The sequence below is a fragment of the Camarhynchus parvulus genome, chromosome 6 (assembly GCF_901933205.1).
Source record: "Camarhynchus parvulus chromosome 6, STF_HiC, whole genome shotgun sequence".
In the NCBI taxonomy this organism is placed as follows: domain Eukaryota; kingdom Metazoa; phylum Chordata; class Aves; order Passeriformes; family Thraupidae; genus Camarhynchus; species Camarhynchus parvulus.
Window position 1 is genome coordinate 22,569,710 of NC_044576.1, and position 19,148 is coordinate 22,588,857.

At 43.0% G+C, this 19,148-nt stretch overlaps 1 protein-coding gene across 5 annotated transcripts in view; it reads right to left on the reverse strand.

Annotated features, from left to right (window-relative positions):
• Positions 1-8,573: 8,573 nt before the first annotated feature.
• Positions 8,574-19,148, reverse strand: part of SLF2 (SMC5-SMC6 complex localization factor 2) — a 30,146-nt gene continuing 19,571 nt past the window's right edge. The window contains exons 12-20 of one of the 5 annotated variants that reach the window (XM_030951544.1): positions 18,752-18,860; positions 17,953-17,985; positions 17,291-17,388; positions 16,589-16,676; positions 15,966-16,091; positions 15,066-15,143; positions 13,394-13,480; positions 11,955-12,023; positions 8,574-10,734 (exon numbers count right to left, since the gene is read on the reverse strand). In XM_030951544.1, the coding sequence (XP_030807404.1) occupies positions 10,699-10,734; positions 11,955-12,023; positions 13,394-13,480; positions 15,066-15,143; positions 15,966-16,091; positions 16,589-16,676; positions 17,291-17,388; positions 17,953-17,985; positions 18,752-18,860 (724 nt within the window). In that variant the 3' untranslated portion in view covers positions 8,574-10,698. Of the gene's footprint in view, positions 10,735-11,954; positions 12,024-13,393; positions 13,481-13,858; positions 14,099-15,065; positions 15,144-15,965; positions 16,092-16,588; positions 16,677-17,290; positions 17,389-17,952; positions 18,127-18,751; positions 18,861-19,148 lie in introns of those variants that run through there. The other 4 variants (XM_030951543.1, XM_030951542.1, XR_004060850.1 and 1 more) reach the window with 4 other exon arrangements.

Here is a 19,148-nt window from a genome sequence, read left to right on the forward strand (position 1 = left end):
CGTGAGACCTGCACTGCTGCTTTACATGTCTCCATGGAAAAAAAGCCCCACAGGGAGCACACCAGCCCCACACCACAGGGGAGTCTTGCTGCTCCAGCACCCACCACCTCATCAGTCTCCTTTGTCCCCCACAGGAGCAGCCTGCCCAGATTCCAGGCCAGCAGATCTGTGTGGAGCAGAGGAACAGAAAAGACCACACAGTGCTGCCTGGACTCTGACAGCACCTGAGTACACACTCACCAGGCTTGGCTTTGTTTCCTGAGAGCATCACAGACTCATCAAGCCAAGCATCTGTGATGCTCCACAGATTAGCCTCGGGAAAAAAAATATTCCAGTGGGCACAGAGCATGAAAGTCTTGGGAGCCTCTTCTCTTCAAGTCATTGAGCAAACTTTCCAAACCACTGTTTCTTCAGGCTGAGAGCCAGAGGGGAAAATTACAATTGCAGAAGAATTTGTCTGAGAAAGTTTTAAGGAGATGGAAAAAGGCAGGGGCAGACCAGAAGAGCCAGCCGGTGCTGCAGCCCCTCCAGCCCAAGGCTCAGCTTCAGGGAGGGATGGGACGCTCCTCCCCAGCTCAGTACAGCACAGAGTTGCTGCCTCCACTTCCTGCAAGATCACATGCTGCATTTCTCCTCCCATAAATGCTTGGCAGTGGAAATTGGGATGTTCTGCCCGAGGCCATTTGTTGATGAGGGCTGCCAGGTGCCGGCAGCCCCAGCCGCAGAGCCAAGCACCGTGCCAGGGCAGATTTTCTCAAGGGAGAAGCAGCTGAGTCACAGCAGCCTCCGATCGGTTCCCACAAGCCCGGCTGCAAGAGACGCACGGGAGTTCACGGAGGACAGGCGCTCGCACAGCGAGCTGGCAGGTTTGGGTTGGTTTGCTTGTCTGCAAACCTCTCTAAGCCAGCGGAAAGCATCTCCCTGGCTCCGGATCTGTCGGCAGCGTGCCCTCAGGGAAGGGCTGGTGAGACTGCGGGAGGGCAGGGTCCTGACCTGCCTTTCAACCAGGCAGAGCTGTTTTGGGATGCTCCTGCAGCATGGGGGGGAAGCGCCAGCAGGCACTGGGAGTTCCATTAGAAAATGGAGTTTTGAAGCTTATTGTGGGGTCTTGTCCCAGCTCTGGGGCAGGAGCAGGAAAAAGGTGGCTGCAGAGAGGGAAGAGACAGAGGCATAGCTCCAGGAGAAGTGATTTGCTGGGCTGGATGTTGACAACCCCTCTGCCCGTCATCCCAGCTGCTCCCAGTAGAGCAGGCAGGCTCCAGCATGGCCAGGGAGCACAGGGGTGTCTCTCTCTGTTTCTGCAGTGGGGCACAGACCCCTGTGTTTCCCCTGCATGGCAGATCAGGTCCCTGCCACACACTGCCTAGAGCAGTAACACAAATACCTGGGGTTGCACGAGGGATGGGATAAGACCAGTGGCTATTAAAAGCTGCCCTTTTGGATGAGCCAACCTGCACCCCCAGAGCTGGAGCCAGGAAGGTGTTATGGCCCCCAGCATCCACCCTTTGGGCCAAGCCACCAGACAGGATCCATGTCCCCATGGCTTCACCTTTTTGCTCTCTGTGTCGCTATGCCCAAGCAAACTCTGTCCCAGCCCTGCCTCCTCCAGCCAAATGCTTGGATGATCCATGGGCATCCCACCCCTCCTTCCCAGGCACCGAACCCCTACACTGCTGTCTGTGCCACCAAAGAAGAAACAACCCCAGCAGTGCAGTAAATAACCCCCCCACACACAGCAGAGCACTGGCAAGCAGAGCTGGGCACATCCATCACTCTCGCAGTTTTTCTTCAGCTCTGACACTTTGATAGGGGCGAGGGGGTGGGGAAGGAAAGGAGCTTCCAAAATTTATGAGCTAGGATTTAAAAATACAGTCTCCCAGAAGCACTGCAAAGCCAGAGATGGTGAAGGCAAGTGGCTCAGAAGCTGCCTTTAGAAACAAATGCAAAAGCTGTGCCTGCCTGGGAAAGAGGGACTGGAGAGACCTGCATGGCTTATGTCACAAACCACGGCCCCGGTGGGATCATTTTGAAAGTCACAGCTCTCCGTGCTCTGCATTACAAGTAAAGTGAAAGGTAGAGGTAACAAATGGTGGGCTAAAATCCCTGCAGCCCAAAGGGTAATGTCACCCTCAGTGCAGACAGGATTTGGATGGTCACCTTCAATCTCCCAGACTTTCTCCTCTACATCCCTGACCTTCCACTGGTACATGCATAGCCAGCCTTCCAGCCCTTTGGAAACAGATCCCCTTTATGCAAAGAAAAGAGCTTGTAGCTGTAAATTTAGCTGAAAACATCTCTGCCACAGGGAATCACGTATCACATAATAAAGCTAAATGAATGTCAGGAAGAGCAACCACAATATTGGAGTCCTTGGTCTTTACAGATGGACTGTCCCTCAGCAGGGTGCTGCAGAATGAACAGCTGAAAAACGTTACCCAGTCATTAAAAACATCTAAAAGTAATTTAGGCTGAGTGACAATGATGCTCAAAACACGTTGTTTGTGGAGATAAAATGAGCTATTTCAAGCTTGCCTTTTGTTGTAGTTTTCTGTTGAAGTCGGAAAGGACTGAAAAACGCTGAGCTGACAGCCTTGCCAGCAGAGCCCTGGTGCTGTGGCAGTGCTGTAGGGAGCATCACCATGAGCTGCTCTGATCCCCCCTGCCAACATTCTCCCATATTCCCTGGAAGGATGCTCAGAATGGTCCAGGAAGATGGTCCCCGGGGCCACCACAGCATCTCTGCTGCGTTACAGTGCCATTTATGATGATGGTTTTGCTATGGAAACATCTCCCTCCTAACAACAGATCTGTCAGCACGTGTCCCAAAAGCAGACCAGCATTCATTACATGGTAATTTTTGCTTCCCTGTGATGGAGGCAAGGGACTTATGCTTCCCATGCTTTTCTTAAAAAAAAAACAGAACAAAAAAAAATCAAAAAAACCAACAAAAACCCAACAAAACTGAACAATGCGAATATCTGGGTTCACCCATCAAGAGCATGGCATGAGCCCAGGGTTCCTCTAAAATCTCCTCGTAAGCATATTTTTGGTGGGCTCTTTGGACACACAGAGCACTTCAAATGCCCAGTGTTAAATATTTCAGGTGAAACATAACTCTTCTAAGTGTAGCCAGCCTTACTCTGAAGCTTCAATTCAGTGAGATTTCCCAGCAGCCTTCAGGAATTGATTTGCTTCTTGCTGGTACCTTCTCTCTGTGCTGTTCAACTGAGTTAATGTATTCCAAAACCTGATTTTTCTTTCCTCCCCCTACATAATCAGATTTTTGGAGGCTGCAGTGAGATGCCTTACAAGCAGTTTTTGTCCTTAGGTGTTTTCTGAGCAGGCTGCATCCATCACGTCCTGGTGCTTTAGCACATCTCTGTACGAACGGTTCATTCAAGAGTCAGCTGAATCCCTTTGATTCATGTTCCTGCATATCCTTATAGCTAATTTACCTTTATTAAAAGAAAAAAAAAAAAAGGAAAAAAGGGGAGCTATTAAGAAGGACAGTGTCAAGGCCAGCAGAGCAAGTGCTGGAGGGCTGGGTTAATGAGCTGCGTGGTTGCTGCTGTCCAAGTGCCCAGGCTGGCTGGAGCCAGGAGCTGCTGCCCCAGCAAGGCTGACTCAGTCCCTCACTGGGCAGACACAGGCTGCAGGGCCCTGCACCCCCCTTTGGAGTAGTCCCTATGCTTTGGGGTCCATGGTTAACCTCACTTGCTCCAGCCTCCTCCCTGGTATTTTCCAGAGGAGGGGTCCTGCATGTGTTCAGCTTGGGCCAAGCCCCGTGCCCAGCCCAAGCTGCATCCCTGTGCTTTGGGGAGCAGGTGAAACACAACTATGGATAAATGGATTTGCCCTCACATCTCACAAGAAGATCACTCTGTTCAGTCCCATGGGCCAGACAAGGATGCTGCCCCTCCGCTGCCTGTGCCAGCAAGGTCACTGAGCTGTGCCCTGGCAAGGACACTTCCAAGGAGAGGGAGCAGGGATTTGCAAGACGCTCGTCACAATCATTTATTCTTGTCATTTCTGACCCTCAGGGTAGGAAGAACATCAGAGCACTGCAGGCACAAAACAACAAGCTTTGTAGGTCATATCAGCGTGTAAAGTACCATTAGGAACCACAGCACGAAGCATGAATAATACTTCCTTTATTCCATCATATACCTCAACGCCCTTTAAATAAATGCAAATGGTTTTTTGTGGACGAGGTTTGTACGAGACGCCTGCTCAGGGACTCAGGGCTGAAATGGAGCTGGAGCAGTAATTTTGCTCTCCCCCTGACAAGTCAGAGTGTCCTCAGCACTATCTGATAGGCTTAGTGACAGTCCAAGCCAACCCAGGCAGAAGAGCCAGGAGAACACTGTAAATCTTCCTCGCAGAGATTTATGCTTTACCCATTAAACCAGAACCACAAAACACATGTCCTTCCATACTACCCTCTTCTCTCTGAAGGACACCAAAGCAGGAAAAAACTTTTAAGGACTCCAAGCCTGGAAAGGGACCTTCAAGAGCCAATCACACCGTTTCTGAAAAGCCACCAACAGTCAGCCTCGACGGCTTAAATCCTAAAATCCTTTCAGCAAATTATGACCTCGATTACTAAAAATGATCAGATAACGCAAAGGCAGAAAGAGATGCGCAGTGAGTCATCGCCCCCAAGCACTTGAGCTCCCTTTGGTCTCAGCCGGAGTGGGGTGAGGTTGCCCCCAAGAGGCAAATCTGACACAGCAAGTAGAGAGGGAAAATGCTGAATTGTGCTCTAGAGGTACCACATAGAAAGGATTTTTTTTTTTTTTAATCTCATCTGCTCTTATTTGTACTTCTCCCTAGCTGCAGACATCTGTGGATGGGGTGGGAGGGGAGAGGAAGGAGGTCAACTCTGGCATGTGGCTGGCTGTGTTCTGCTGGAGTTCCTGAACCACACAACTCGTTTTCCTAGTCTCACTCACAGGGTCATTAGGAAGATCAAAAAATGTCACTGAGTCTTCTTCAGCTAAATGAAACATTTGACCCCATACACCCCACTAGGCTCCTTCAGAGCAAGGGCTGGCACCACCTTCAACAGCAACTTCTGTCTCAGGAGTGGATGGAGGGACAGAATGGTGGACACGATGGACTGCCTGGAAACTGAGAGATGGCATGAAATCCCTCAGCTGTTCACATAAAGCATACAGGCATTAACAGCACACTGGACCAAATCCTAGCACCTTGCAGGGGGTGAAGGAATGGGACAGACATCTGGGATATCTCCCCAGCACATGCTCCACCCTCCAGGGATTGGCAGCCTGAAGCTTTCTCAGCCAGGAAGAATGGCTTTCATTTCACAGACCCCTGCTGCATTTTTCTGCCATAAAATGCTCTTTGAACCTCTAAGCTTTTAGCATCCACAACATCCTGAGGCAAGCAGATCCCCAGCTCCTCTCTCCTTTTGTTTGCTTTGAGCTTTCCTGCTAAAAAAAGAACTATGGAGTCTGAAGCCGTATGACAGAGCGCCATTGAATGGCTTCTCCTTATTTGCCCTTTTTCAGGCCATTAGATTGTTGAGCTCTCCATCTTACTTTCCAACATTACAACTATTTCAGAGAGATGCAGCTGACTTAGGGCCACTGCAATTTATTCCTGTCCTTTACACACGCACAGAGACACCCTCACAAAGGGCTAAACCTGTGACATAACCATGGATTTAACCATTCCTGCAGCTGCTTTTCAAGAGGACACAGTTCAAACACCCAAGCACCCGGGGTACTCACTGCTCCTGCAGCAGGCTCCTTGTGGGTCCCCCTGTCCCGCTCAGCCGGAGAACATTCCTGCATCCCCAGCACCAGCGCCTGCTGCAGCACCTCAGCTCCCTGTCAGCTCCAAACTGGAAGCGTCATCTCCAAAATTACTGTTGCGCTGCCTCCTGCCAGACTCTTAATTAGAGGAAGGCTGACACAGTTTCTCAGCGAACGGCGTTCACATACTGCGGGAAAAACAGAATGAGGGCAAGAGGAAAAATGGGCTAATCAGAAAAATCAACTGGAGGGAAAAACACGTTGCGTTGTGCAAGCCTTGCCATAACAATGCTGGAGCACAAAATATTGGGGGGGGGGAAAAAATGGGTTAGTACACAGGGGAGGCAGGCAGCGCTTCACAAAGGTGAGGGAGAGCTGATATGCAGTGCAGCAGCTCAGCATCCTCACCTGGCAGGCCTCTCCCCACAGCCTAGTCAGGGCAAAGGGACACATTCAGTTTCCAGCATGCAGATCAATGTGTCTGAGAGCCGGAGCGATGCTGTCTGCAGAGCCCACGGCTGCTCTGCATCATTTACACGGCCTTTATAAAAGCCTGCAGTGTGAGTAAAGCATGAAACTGAATGCCTTGCCCCCTCTCCTCACCACTGCCCCTGGCAGCTTGAAGCTATTGTTTTTATTTCAGCTGCAGCCTGGCGGTCAGTCCGAAGAGGAAGGGGACCCTCTGCTCCTGCATCTGCTCCGAGAGCCAGGAGTTCCAGCAAGCCTCGGGAGGTGAGAGCCTGAAACCCAGAGGCAAAGCCCCGGAGCCTGCGTGCCCACCCCAGCCCAGAGTGCTCACTGCTCCGGTGAAGGACTCCCCCCGCAGCACAAAAGCTGCACAAATCCATTTACCCTTTCTGCTCCTCTCTGCGAGAGGGAAGGAGCATCACTCACCCAGCTTCAGGCAGCTTCAGCCGCAAATGCAAACCCAAAGAGAAGCACTGGGACATGGGTGTGTGAAAATGGCCCCTTTATCCACCCCCACACACCATGCGGGCCAAACCTGCCTTGAAAAGTTTTGGGTTTCCCCCCAGGCTGATGGCAAAGGCGCTTTGATGACAATGAAGGGAACAGTTCCAGTGGAGTTTCCATCCCCTCCCCTGTGACCTCCCTACAGGGAACTGGGAGGTGGCAGGGAAGCTGAAGGAGGTGAAACATTAGCAGCATCTCACCACGCACAGAAAGGGAGGCATTCAAAAAAGTACAACATATCCAAACGCCACTTAAAAACAGCCTTAAAGCATAGGATTGACTTTCTCCAAACAGATCAAAATATCAAGATGGAAGATGCAAATGTTTCTCTTCGCTCACCACCCAGCCTTGCTTTTGCTACCAGATAAAATACTCCCTTTCAAATTCCTGACTGCAAAGGCGAGGAGGCGCTGCCTGAAAAAAGCATCAGCCAGGCAAAACTAAAAGCCTCTCTGCAAAGAGAAGCCCTTCAAGGAATTCACTTTTCCTAGGATCCTTCCCACCAGCAGCCCACGCCATTCCCCAGCACTGAAAGCCCTTTTCAACATGTGATAAGAAGGGGCCCTGCCAGTAAAGCTGGCAAAATATCCACAAGGCAAAACATGAAGGTATTTCACAGCCTGGGGGGAATACGGGGAAAAGGGCAATTAAAGGAATTTTGATAAGTTAAACCACAAGGAATAAGCTAAATCCACTAATGACTATCTGACCTCTCTGGGCAGCTCCTTTGGAGCTCCTCAGCAGCTGCTTAGGCTCCTACAAGCTCATCAAACCTCTTTCCTGCTCAAAGTGAGCCAGTCCCAAGAGCCTCTTCTCTCTTTCTGAATGCAGAAAGAAGCACTAATATGCCAGTGGAAACAGCTGCCCCTCGGGCAGAGCGTGGTGTTTCCCACTGGGGAACTTTGGGCAAGGAGTAGCTTTCCAAAAGCTCACAAACCCAAGGAATAGGACCCCAGAAAAATAAGGAGGGTCATCTCCAGCAGAAACCTTTCTGATTTGCCCTTCTCAGTAAAACAAAAAGTCACAACCACCACAAACCAGTGGAAGATGAACCAACAAAATACCAAAACAGAAATCCCAAGCCAGGGATACTGTGCTACATATACAGCTCCCCTGGGAATGAAAACAAACAGAAGACCAGCATTAGTACTGGAGCTCCAGTATTCCTGCTAGTGACACGATGAGCAGAGGAACCCAGCTACCTGGGAGTACTTGCCTGAATCTCCACAGCAGCAGAATCTGTTGCAGCCCCTGTGCCCAAATGTTGGCCCCCAGGACTGGTGCTGGACAGTGCTGAGCACAGACACCTCTCATGGACCCAGGCCTGGCTTTCTGTGCTCAGAAAGCCAGCACAGCAATTTTATTCTGAAACACTTGCCAGTTTCCCATATGTGAATCAACCCCCAGTATTAAGTCTTTTTCCACACTGAAATCCTACCTCTAAAATGCCTTTGCAGCAATCTAACCAGATCCTCCACCAATAACAACAACACACTTCAAATATTCCAGTCACCTGCTTTTCCCAAAGACATTCTCAACTAAATCATTATCTTGGGGACTTCAGAGAGTTCCTGCAGCTGCTGCATCAATAAAATGTCCTACTGACCTTCAGCCAGACCTACCTGCATATCATTAATCACTTCTGAAATCCCCATCCATTACCAAGTTCCATAATAGGAACAGTGAGAATATGAGATGCACAAATAGTTTCACTGCCAGGTTTCTTCAACTTTAAAACCAGAAGTGTTTGGGTTATTTTAAGCCATAGAGAAGCTTGTCAAAAAATTCAAGAAAAAAAAAGGCAAGGAGCTACAACCATATATTTTACAACCAGACTTTAATTTTTTTCTGTTATTACTGCAATAAAGTGCACCTACTTCCACATGAAATGTGATAATTGGGCTCTTAATATAGCCAACACAGTATCAAAAGATAGACCTCAAGTGCAAAATGCTTCTCTGAAGACATCCAAAGCAGTTAAGACCTTTAGTGTGCAACAACCTTTTGCAGGAAAAGGAAACAGCCTTTTCCAATGCATGTAAGTCCTGGCTGAGGGACAGCAAATGAGTTGGCAAAACACAAGGGCAGCAGGTTTGCTATTTCACTGCCAGGACTCTCTCGTAAAGACCCTGTAGTGATGCTTGGGAATCATCTCTGTAAGGATTCTGATGAGCACCAATTTAACCCACACCTAGACTTCAGCTCTTGAGGAATTACTCCTCAGCTACAGAACAGATGGAAGAGAAATCCAGACCAAGCAGGAGTGCTGGAACAGGCATTAAGCATGAAAACACAGTCCTGGCTGAGCTGAGAATGATTTCAAGACTGTCTCCATCTATAGTGAGCTAATCAGCTGTGAAACCAAGAATTGTAATATGTGCCATAAGAATAAAATAGGACCTGTGACCATTTGTCTTTTGTGAAACAGAGCCCATTTTCTCCAGGGACATTTAACTAGAAAGGAGTGTCTGGTTTTATTTTTTCATTGTTCTGTTAAATGAAAGTAAATATCAAAGTGGCTATTTTGTGTGGAAAAACCCTCAGCAGTTTCAACATGCTTTGAACTGCAGTACAAAAGCTGTTCATCTAAACTCCTCCCCTTTTTCGTCTTCAAAATATACAGGCCAGCAATGTCAACTTTACACAGTAAGAGAATATATACACATTAAATACAGTAAACATTCCACATTTTTTTATCTTTATACAATATTAGTGAAAAAAATAAAAACATTAATAAAATTACATACAATATATTCAACAAAGTAAGCAACTGTTATGAGAGGGAAGGCAGATGAGCTATCAAAGAGCAAAAGATGACATTGACATAGCAGTGTAACACTTGAAAAAAAATAACATTTAGTACGAATTTGCAAATCTAATGGATTTCCTCTAAGATGTGTCCATTCTATAGCAGTTCTTTTATATGTAATACACATAATTAAATTTGAAGGTTTTGTAGTTGGCAGGTTTTTTAAGCCTTATTTTACATTATCATACAGAATTCCATACAAGACAGAGTAATCTACAAGAATTAAAACAGTATTCTAAAATACACATATTGATGTTATTAAAAATCTTATTATGAGAATCCCCATTGGTGTTTCTATCCAATAACTGAACTTTTTCTTCCTATTACATCCATTCTACAGACAAATCACAGTGTAAGATTTAAGTGATAGCATTTGTATAGAGAGCACAAAAGGAGATCACATCTTCCTCTGATTATTTCACAAACAGCTCCTGGATCTTTCAGCACATATTGTCTGTGCAGCAGGACTTCACACCAAGGAATTCAGTCATCATATGGCTTTCACAGTCTTACAAAGGTGAGCCAAATGCTGTTCTGTAATCTCCACTGAGATGATACTTTATTCTCCATTTAAAGAAGGTGCAACTGCTGTATTTTGTATTTTTAAGAGACACTGGATGTTGATACGAATTCTGCTTTGCAGATTACCATGATTCAGCCCACATCTGAACCACTTCCTCACCTGCTCACAACAGGGGACGTCTAACACTCCTCCTGAACTCACATTTCATGTCACAGGGTAGTTCTTTCCCAGCCAACCTAAACAATGCGTGCAGGTATGTGCTGGCAAGAAAATAAATACTTACTGTTATCAAATAGGTCTTGTGATTAACAAGGGAAACAAGAAAACTTCCCTCAGCTTTCAATATAGTAAAATATTTCTAGCCAGTTCTGATAAGGCTATAGGAACAGCTGGGTTTTTTTCAGTTGATCCACTTCAATTTTTCAGAAGTAGAGCACTTGTAGTAAAAAAGCAGTGTTAGTCAAATCAGATTCTCATGTGTCTAGAGCTTGTCTGAATCAAGCTCAAGTTCTAACTCAAGTGATTGATTTCTTCTGTTCCAAACAAGGTGAAGCTCCATTCATTTTACATCCTCCTTGATTTCAGTTTCTGCTATTTTCCCTTAACTAGGCAAGATTTCATGAATCTGGCTCCCAGAAGTCATGCAGTTTTCCCTAGAGAATAAAAACAAATTAGTATACAAGTCAGAAATTCAGTGTCAGAAGAAATTAGTAGAGTAGGCAAGTGCTTAACTTGGGAGCACCACAATGTGCTGGAAAAAGTCCCTGGAATTCTATTCTGAAACACTTGCCAGTTTCCCATATATGAATCAACCTCAAATACCTCCAAAAAACAATACTGAACGAGCCACCTCGTTACCAACTTTCATTAATTTCTAAGCAAATTCTGTTGCCAGGTGTTACATGTGTCACTCCTTGCTCTGGAGTGCTCAGAACATAAAATATCACACACACTGCACGGAACTTTTTTTTTGCACATTGTTGGGAGGAATTAATAGTCTTTACTAATGGTTAATTACACAGTTTTTAACTGGAATCAACACTAGGCATAATGTATAATTTAAATTTTATGTAAATGATGCTCTGCATTACTGGAAAGCTAAGCTTTTCCAAGAGAGATTGCTTTATGTTCCAAGACAGGACTCACACAGGTGGTCTGATCACATTACAACTGAAACCTTACAAGCCAAGGCTGGAAGAAGGAGCTCTGAACTTTGTATATCAGAAATTATCCACCTATTCTACCAAGGCCAGCTAGGTGTCACAAAGGCAAATATTTCTGAGACTTATCAGGGCATTATTTACTACTGCATACTTTTACAAACATGAGAGGCTTTGCCTAATCATGCCATGAAATTTGACACATTCAAAAGGGGAGGAGTTGAGACCCCTTAACATATGTGAATAAAGCCCTGGACTCAAGAAGTCTCAAAGCCACACGGTGCCAGACCACAGCAGGATGTGCCTCACTGCATTCCTGCCCCAATTTCCTTTTGGAAGCATCTGCTAATAGCTGTAATCAGAGACAGGCCCTGTGACTCGACTTAGGACTGGGATTTCAGTGTATTACACACACCTTTACTAAAACAGAGCTTTTAACAATGGAGAGGAGATCCTGCTTTTATTGAAGCCAGCAAAGTAAGAATTTTAATTCAAATCCATTCTAATACACCTAAGTGTATTCCACAGCCATGGAGAAAAAGAAAATTTTCTTGAAAGGATTTGCCATTTTCAAGTGGCAAAGAGAAAAAAAAATATTGCACAGCCATTTATAGAGAAAAAGAAAATCTCTTGAAAGGAATTGCCATTTGCAAGTGCTAAAAACATAGTTAAATGCACCCTGCAATTAGGGAAGAGAAGTTTCATTACAGTACCTGAGTAAGCCGAGTGGTTTGTATCACATCCTGCCATTTCTCAAATATCCTAGCAGCCAAGCAGCTTACCTGCAAATTCACACTGATTAATTTAGCCATTTTTGTTAAAAATGACAAAATCATACCCTGTGTTCCCCCTCACAGCTCCAAACTCAAAAATAAACAGATAATCCAACATACAAGGTCTACTGGAAAGGAACAATTTTATTGTCAGGAAGTATCATCTCAACTCCAGATCCCTGTAACTCATTACTCTGAATTGAAAGTCATGCACTCCACAAACATTAGAGGCACATGACTCCTCAGGTTGAATGTTTGGAATCACCATGCAAACCTCTGCCCTCCAAACACCACCTCATCCCTGGGAAATGAGGTTGTCACAAGTCTGATTGTACCTAGAACAGGTGCAACTGTGGCCACAAAAGACAACAATGCAGCACTGGCTGCTTCTGAAACAAATTCCTTGTATATAAACTGAGCTTTTTCATAACCAAGCACAAGCAGGTGTTTAATCCAACCCATTCACACTGAGATTTGCTTCATCTGCTGTGTTAAAACCCAGCACAGTGGCATCCTCTAGAAGTTACCGCAGTATTACACAAACGAAGCAATGGAGAAACCAGAGTAAGATTTTCCCTCTCAGTGCAAAGACAAATAGAAACAGAAGTGAAAGCAACCAGCCACACAACACTTGAAGGCAAGAGCCATGAACTTGTTAAAAGGATCCATGCTCCACTAATCTGAGTAAGAAAAGAAGAATGTTTTTGAGAGGTAAGGAAGCACACAACTGCAAATGTCTGATTTAAAGCTGAAGAAGCCAAGGCTTTTCAAAGCTGGGGCTGGTGACTTTTTCACTGAGCTGACTTGGTTTGTAGCATGCAAAGCCTGAAGGTCACAAAATTAGGACTATCAGATGTAAGGCTCACAGACAAAGCAAACAAAAGGCAGCTGTCCAAGCTTGATGCTACATCACATACAGCTGGCTTAAATCCAAAGCATTTTTAATCAATTCATTTATTTGAAAAATTAAATGGAGACGCGTGCAAGACAGGCAACTTTCTCAGTCCTCTGTACCTGCCCTGCAGGTAGGCTCTGCTCTTACAACTGGAGGCAGCTACCAGTGACTGCCACAAAGAGAAACAGAGCAACTCTGTGGGCCTAAATGTGGAGATGCCTGGCTAAAGGGATGATCAGTCACATTTCAGAGCTGCTAAGAGTCCCATTGTTAGCATTAGGAGTATTTTCAGTGAATTAAGACGGGCATGTATCTATTCCCACGCAAAGACATGATGCAGATAGAAAAAAAGAGGAAAAAAACCTCAGGCCCATGAGGAACTCCTAGAATATCTAGGGCTGAGATGAGGGAACAACATGCATCACAAACACAAAAAACCACCCTAAAACCAAAACAAAACACAAAATTAAGTTCTGCATCTTACCTTAGACCGATAAAACATTCTTGCATCTTCCCTAATATCACCTTTCACGTGCTTAACTAAGGCACGACAAAGCTTCAGTAAGTGTTGCTAAATAAAGACAAAAGTGTACAGCTATTAATCCTCCATGTCAAAACTACAGGCTTTATTTAAATATTATATCAATTCAAAAATTACATGCTTCAGTTTGATTTTTTCTCAGAAATACACAGTTAAGAAAGGGAAAAGAAAGAAAACAAGATCACATTGCAAGATCCTCTATCTGTTGCTGGCATGCTCCTGGTCAAGCAGGTCTAAGAGTTTTTAAAAGCAGCTTCAAAGTATAGCAGAGCTATACAACACATATTCTAAAGTTCCTGCTAACTAATTTGCAAATCCCTTCTGCCCTCAAAATAGCAAACACAGTGCAGTGCCATTCACATCTTTTATAAGCAAAAAAATTCTGAAGTTACAATAGCTGAAAATAACCTTTTCAGTAATGATGACTCAGGTAATTTCTTTTGTAGGAATTGGCTGAGCAGGTAAAATATATCCAAGGTTTTATGCGCTGATCTTTTATTTTCTCTAAATTTCTGATTACTTTAATAAAGCAGTTTTGCACTTCAGGATCTCTTGATAATGACTCCCAAGGTCTTTCACATTCTTTTAATTTCTTCATAAAATTCCTGTTTTCAATCTCTCACTGAACAGCTGTCAAGAGGCTCCACCCTGCAGAACAGGTGAGACATGCTGAAATTCTATTTATAAACATTTGCTGGTGTCTCAAGGCCACCACAATTTATCCTCTCTAACTGGAAGAGGGGCAGAAATGAAATAGTTAAGATTGATTTTGCACAAGTTCAGCCTGCACAATATTCAGCCATACCTCTCTTGCCACTTGATGGCTAATAGGTCAGTGAATTATAAAGTTTTTCTTCCTTAAGAAATTGAGACATTAAAAAAAATTGAAAATATCAAGTTCTCCACAAATCTAAGTAATACTGAGACACCTAAGCCTCCAAATGTAGCCAAACATTACTGGTTTATGTCTCTCAAACAGTTCCTGTGACAGATTTCTTAAAAGCCAAGAGTGATTCTACAGGGCAGAAGGTTTACACAGACACCTTGCAGCAAGCAACTCCCAGCAAATGATCACAGAAATCTGAATAGAAATACTGAAAGGCTAAGCAGACAGAATTACTTAGAAGATGTTCACATCACATGGCAAAAAGGAACTACCACTACAGAGAGGAGCTACAGTCCTGTTTTCACTTGCTGCACTCCAGCACAGGAAACTGAAATGTGCTTGAAAATATTTTACTGGATATCTTTGAAGTGATTTTCTCCTAGACTGAAAAATTTCAAACCAACTTCCAAAGCTGATAGAATCATTTGACTTAGAATTTCTGTGTTAAGTTTACCTCCAGATACCTTCTGAGAAAGATTAACACAACAAATGCCTGCTCTTTCACAGCCCTATGTCTGGAGGTAGCTCCATTCACAGAAACACAGAAGAGTTTTCTCTGCAGTAAACACACAGAAGTTCTGCGTTTACTTTGCCCAGAACAAAAGCCTCCCCCAGTGCTGTTATGCACTGGTGATCTTCCATCACATGATAGCTCTTACCAAAACACACTAAATGTGCATGATAAACAACATTTTAAAATCTAAAGGTCTAGCCACTAAAGTTACTTACCCTTTGACTAGAATTTACAACATCAAGGAAACTGGCTTCACTGACTAGATGCAGGAGGACATAAATTAGATAGTATACCTGGAGAGAAATCAGAAGAGCTTTAGCAGTGAAAGCAGTATTATTTTAACTCTTCACATCTAGACATGGAACCATCTCTGCTTTCTGGAATGAATCCTCCAACAGCCAGGCCAATGGACAAGTACATCAACATATCTGCCTAAAAAACTAATTTGAAATAGTATATTCACCTATTAGAAACATTTAAAACCAGTATTACACTGGTTTAAATAACCTAAGTAATCCATTAAAATGTGGTTTTACTAAATGAAAATTAAATTCAGCAGTTGGCTTTATTTTCCCTTCATCTACCCCCAGATCAAAACACTTGCTGAGAGATTCCATGACAACCACTTAAATAACCAAACCAATATTCAATTTTTGGATGGATGGAAATACTAAATCTTTTAACACTTGTTTGAGAGAAGATATTAATAAAATATTCACAAATTTTTTTCTGAAACCTGAAGTTAAAGTTTTGGCTCAGCACTGAATAGTTTTCACTGATTACATCAGAAGGGAGGGAAGATTGTCTTCTGATTACAGAAGTAGAGACTCAAGACTTCCCTGTGACTTCAGAAAATCCGGCCATTTCCCTGTTTGCAAAATAACCCAATACAGGTTCCTCCACCACATACTCCTTTCCTTCCCCCACGACTATAACCAAAATTAGTAATATTTTAAAGATGAACAGTAACAAAACAGTGTATTTACAGTTCCACATAGAGAACTGTTAAAAAGTAAAAGAAATATTCCCCAAATAGTATTGTAATATATAATATATATAAATTTTATTAAAAATATGCATAAAAAACAAAAGCAAAAAAGCACTTGGCTATGTACCTCATGCTCTAGCTCTGCATGAACTTCATCATCTTTATGCTCCTTCTGCCCTTTTCTCATCTCTCTCATCTTCTTCAGTAGATAAGAAGGTTTCATACGCACCAGAAATTGACGCAGAAGAAACATCTACAGATACAAGCATTAACAAATTGGACTGATTTACTAACAACAGAAAATTGGAAACTGAGTGCCCCTACAATATTACTTATCCATTGGAACAGGAACAGAAAAGGGATTTTTAATTAAAAAAGAAGTTTTCATGCTTTGAGTAATTTTTGACTATTCACAGACTTCAGTGTTTGTACACTTTCTCAATAAAAGATCAAATCTATGAAAATAGTGTCTCCACATGATTACAAAAGGAAGACTTAAAGAAGTGTAGACTTCTTTCTAATGTCTAAACTAATGTCTAGGCATATAAACAAGCACAAGCTGCAGAACATGCAGATTACACCCATGTGCAAATGCACTTTTAACACTAATCTAAACAGAAAATTATTAATTGGTCATTTGGCAAAGTTCTTGAAAACAGGCTTACAATATTAAAACATAAAACACAAGCATACAATATTAATGTTTTCTGAACTTTCAAATTCTACAAAGACAATACATGTATGCAGTACCTGCTTGTCATTGTCATCAGGTATTTCTACATGCTTCTTATGAAGAAATTTTGCAATTATCACTAGGCTAAGGCGCCTTTTTACTTCCCTGAAAAACAATAAAAAATTATTTCCCTTAGAATTTTTTAAACCCACAGTTTCTACGAAGTATGTGAGGCTATGCCTGTCTTCCTTAGACATAAACTTGCTTGCAACTATTAAACTGGATTTTCTGAATATAGTTGCTATATAAACCAGTAAGTCAGCTAGTAAAACAGAAGTATCCTTAATCTCATTGCAGCTCAGCTTCTGCACAAGTAAACAATGCTAGATACTTGTCTCCAAGCCTGAAGGTAATGACCTAAATAATTCTGCTCACTCACATTATAGTTCACTAATTTCAAAGATACAGAACTCAGAATAATGCTTAGAAGCAGACATGAATCGCCCAAAGAAAATTTAAATTTCAGTCACTCAAACAAGAATTAGAGTGATGGATGTCAGAACCTGAAGCTAAGCCTTCCTTTGCTACAGTGTACCAAGAACCCACAGCCCAGAAACTACATAAAGGATTTAACAACCCTTTTTCACAGCAGAGGTGATCAGGAAGCTATACATGCACACCAAGGGCTGCACATACATCTGTAACATATGAGAAAACAAATCCCTTTTGTTTTATAAGTGTTAATGATCTATGCATTTCTGACATGCCAGCGTCATTACCGTCCGCGCGCAATGCAGCTGGGCACCAGCTGAACAAGCCACAGGAGGTTGTGGGGATTGCTGGAGAGCTCACTCACTGACAGGCACAGCTCAGGCATCTTCAAAAGAACAACAAAACATCCTGAAACTGAAGAAGGGCTGTTTGCTTTATTTGCAAAGGAGCACACACCTACTCCCCAGAAACACAGGTGGCATAACTGATAAAAGGAACTGATCTAACAAGAGATGATGTACATAAAAAATGTCTGTGCTGCACCAGGAGGTGAGTCTGCTAAATACAATTTAAAGTAGGGTAGTTGAGATCAGAATGTTTTTAATAACAGCTTACCAGCATAGTGCAATAATTTCTTCATTCTTTCAGACTGCCATTTTAAACATACAGCTATTTTAGCACACAATCTTAAGATAAACAAACTTGTAGAAGAGGACAGGCAACTCAATGTCATGCACCAAAACCCTCTCAGTATACCCCCCCACTTCCTAAATCTCACACAAACACAAAGCTTTGAATTTTTCATATTATTATTTGTACTATTATTGAAAATTCTGTATTACATCTTCAGCCAGTACTTTTCTGGTATGTGAAAAAAGAAAAAAATAAGAAAATTTCAAAACAGAAATTGCAGTTTCACAAATCTAATACAATAAATTTATGAAGTTACCTTTGTATCCCAGTCTTTCATATTCATCAGAAGCTTGAAAAAAAGGCACTGAAAATCTGTCAGAAAAGGTTTTAACTGTTTCTCCAAGCTTATTTTAAATAGCAATATAAGCAGCAGCCATATTTCTTGGTCAGTATATCCATCATGAATTACTGATGTACAGAAAACTAGAAACTTTAAAAGAAACACAAAGCATTAAAATATGGAATTATTTTAGCTTATTTTGAAGCATGATGAGAACTTAAGTTTTCCACACTCGCAGTAAAATGTACCTCAAATGATGTACTGTTTTGGCAATGCTTGTCTACTAACATGTCCCTCTCTCCCAGTAGCACCACCCTTTTATTTTAATACCTGCTGGAGACTCATTTTTTTGAGCAATGGCAATATTGCCCAGATACTACTGGAGCAGTAAAGATCTTTCTTTACTACATAGATAATCCTTCTTTAATTGAAGGAAAGGCCAAAATATTTTCTAAATACTTCAGTAATACTGAAAAGGGAAATCAGTGGATAGTTTCTTCTATGCGAGGGAGACAAGATATTCTATAAAGTGCCACAGCTATATAAGGGAAGCAGAAAAACTCTGCAGTTGGGAGTGAAACCAATGGAAGACAAGAAACTGAAGTTTGCAAAATGCCTGCAATAAATTCTGCTGAATGTGAAGCTGAAGTCTCAGGAGAGCATCTACTCAAACACAAGCTCAGGACTAGATTGCAAACCCCATCCTCCCTCCCAAAAATAAACACACACACACAAAAAAGAAACCCAACCCACAAAAACCTTGGAGTTTTCTCACCTTAATCACATTAATTAAATTGTTTTCAAGTAGATTGGGGAACACTGGACTGGCAGTGGCTTCATCTCCTGTTGGCTGTTGTTGACTCGCTGATTCTTGCGCCTGACTTCTAATAGAAGAAAGACAATCTGAGCAAAAAATGAACAATTCAAAAGCCCACAAAGGTTTATTGACATCAAACTGAAGGAAAAAATATCCTGCATGTATCAAAATGCCTTCAAATCAAAATAATCCTCAGTTGCAGAGCATCCAACACACACATCTAACTCCACTTGTAGCCTATTATTTGCCCAGCTATTTAGCCAGCATTCCTGCAAACCCTCACTAGGAAGATGCAGGACAAGGACAATGCTCTGGTTTGCTGAATCCTTACCTAGAAGGCATTGTGTGAATTCCA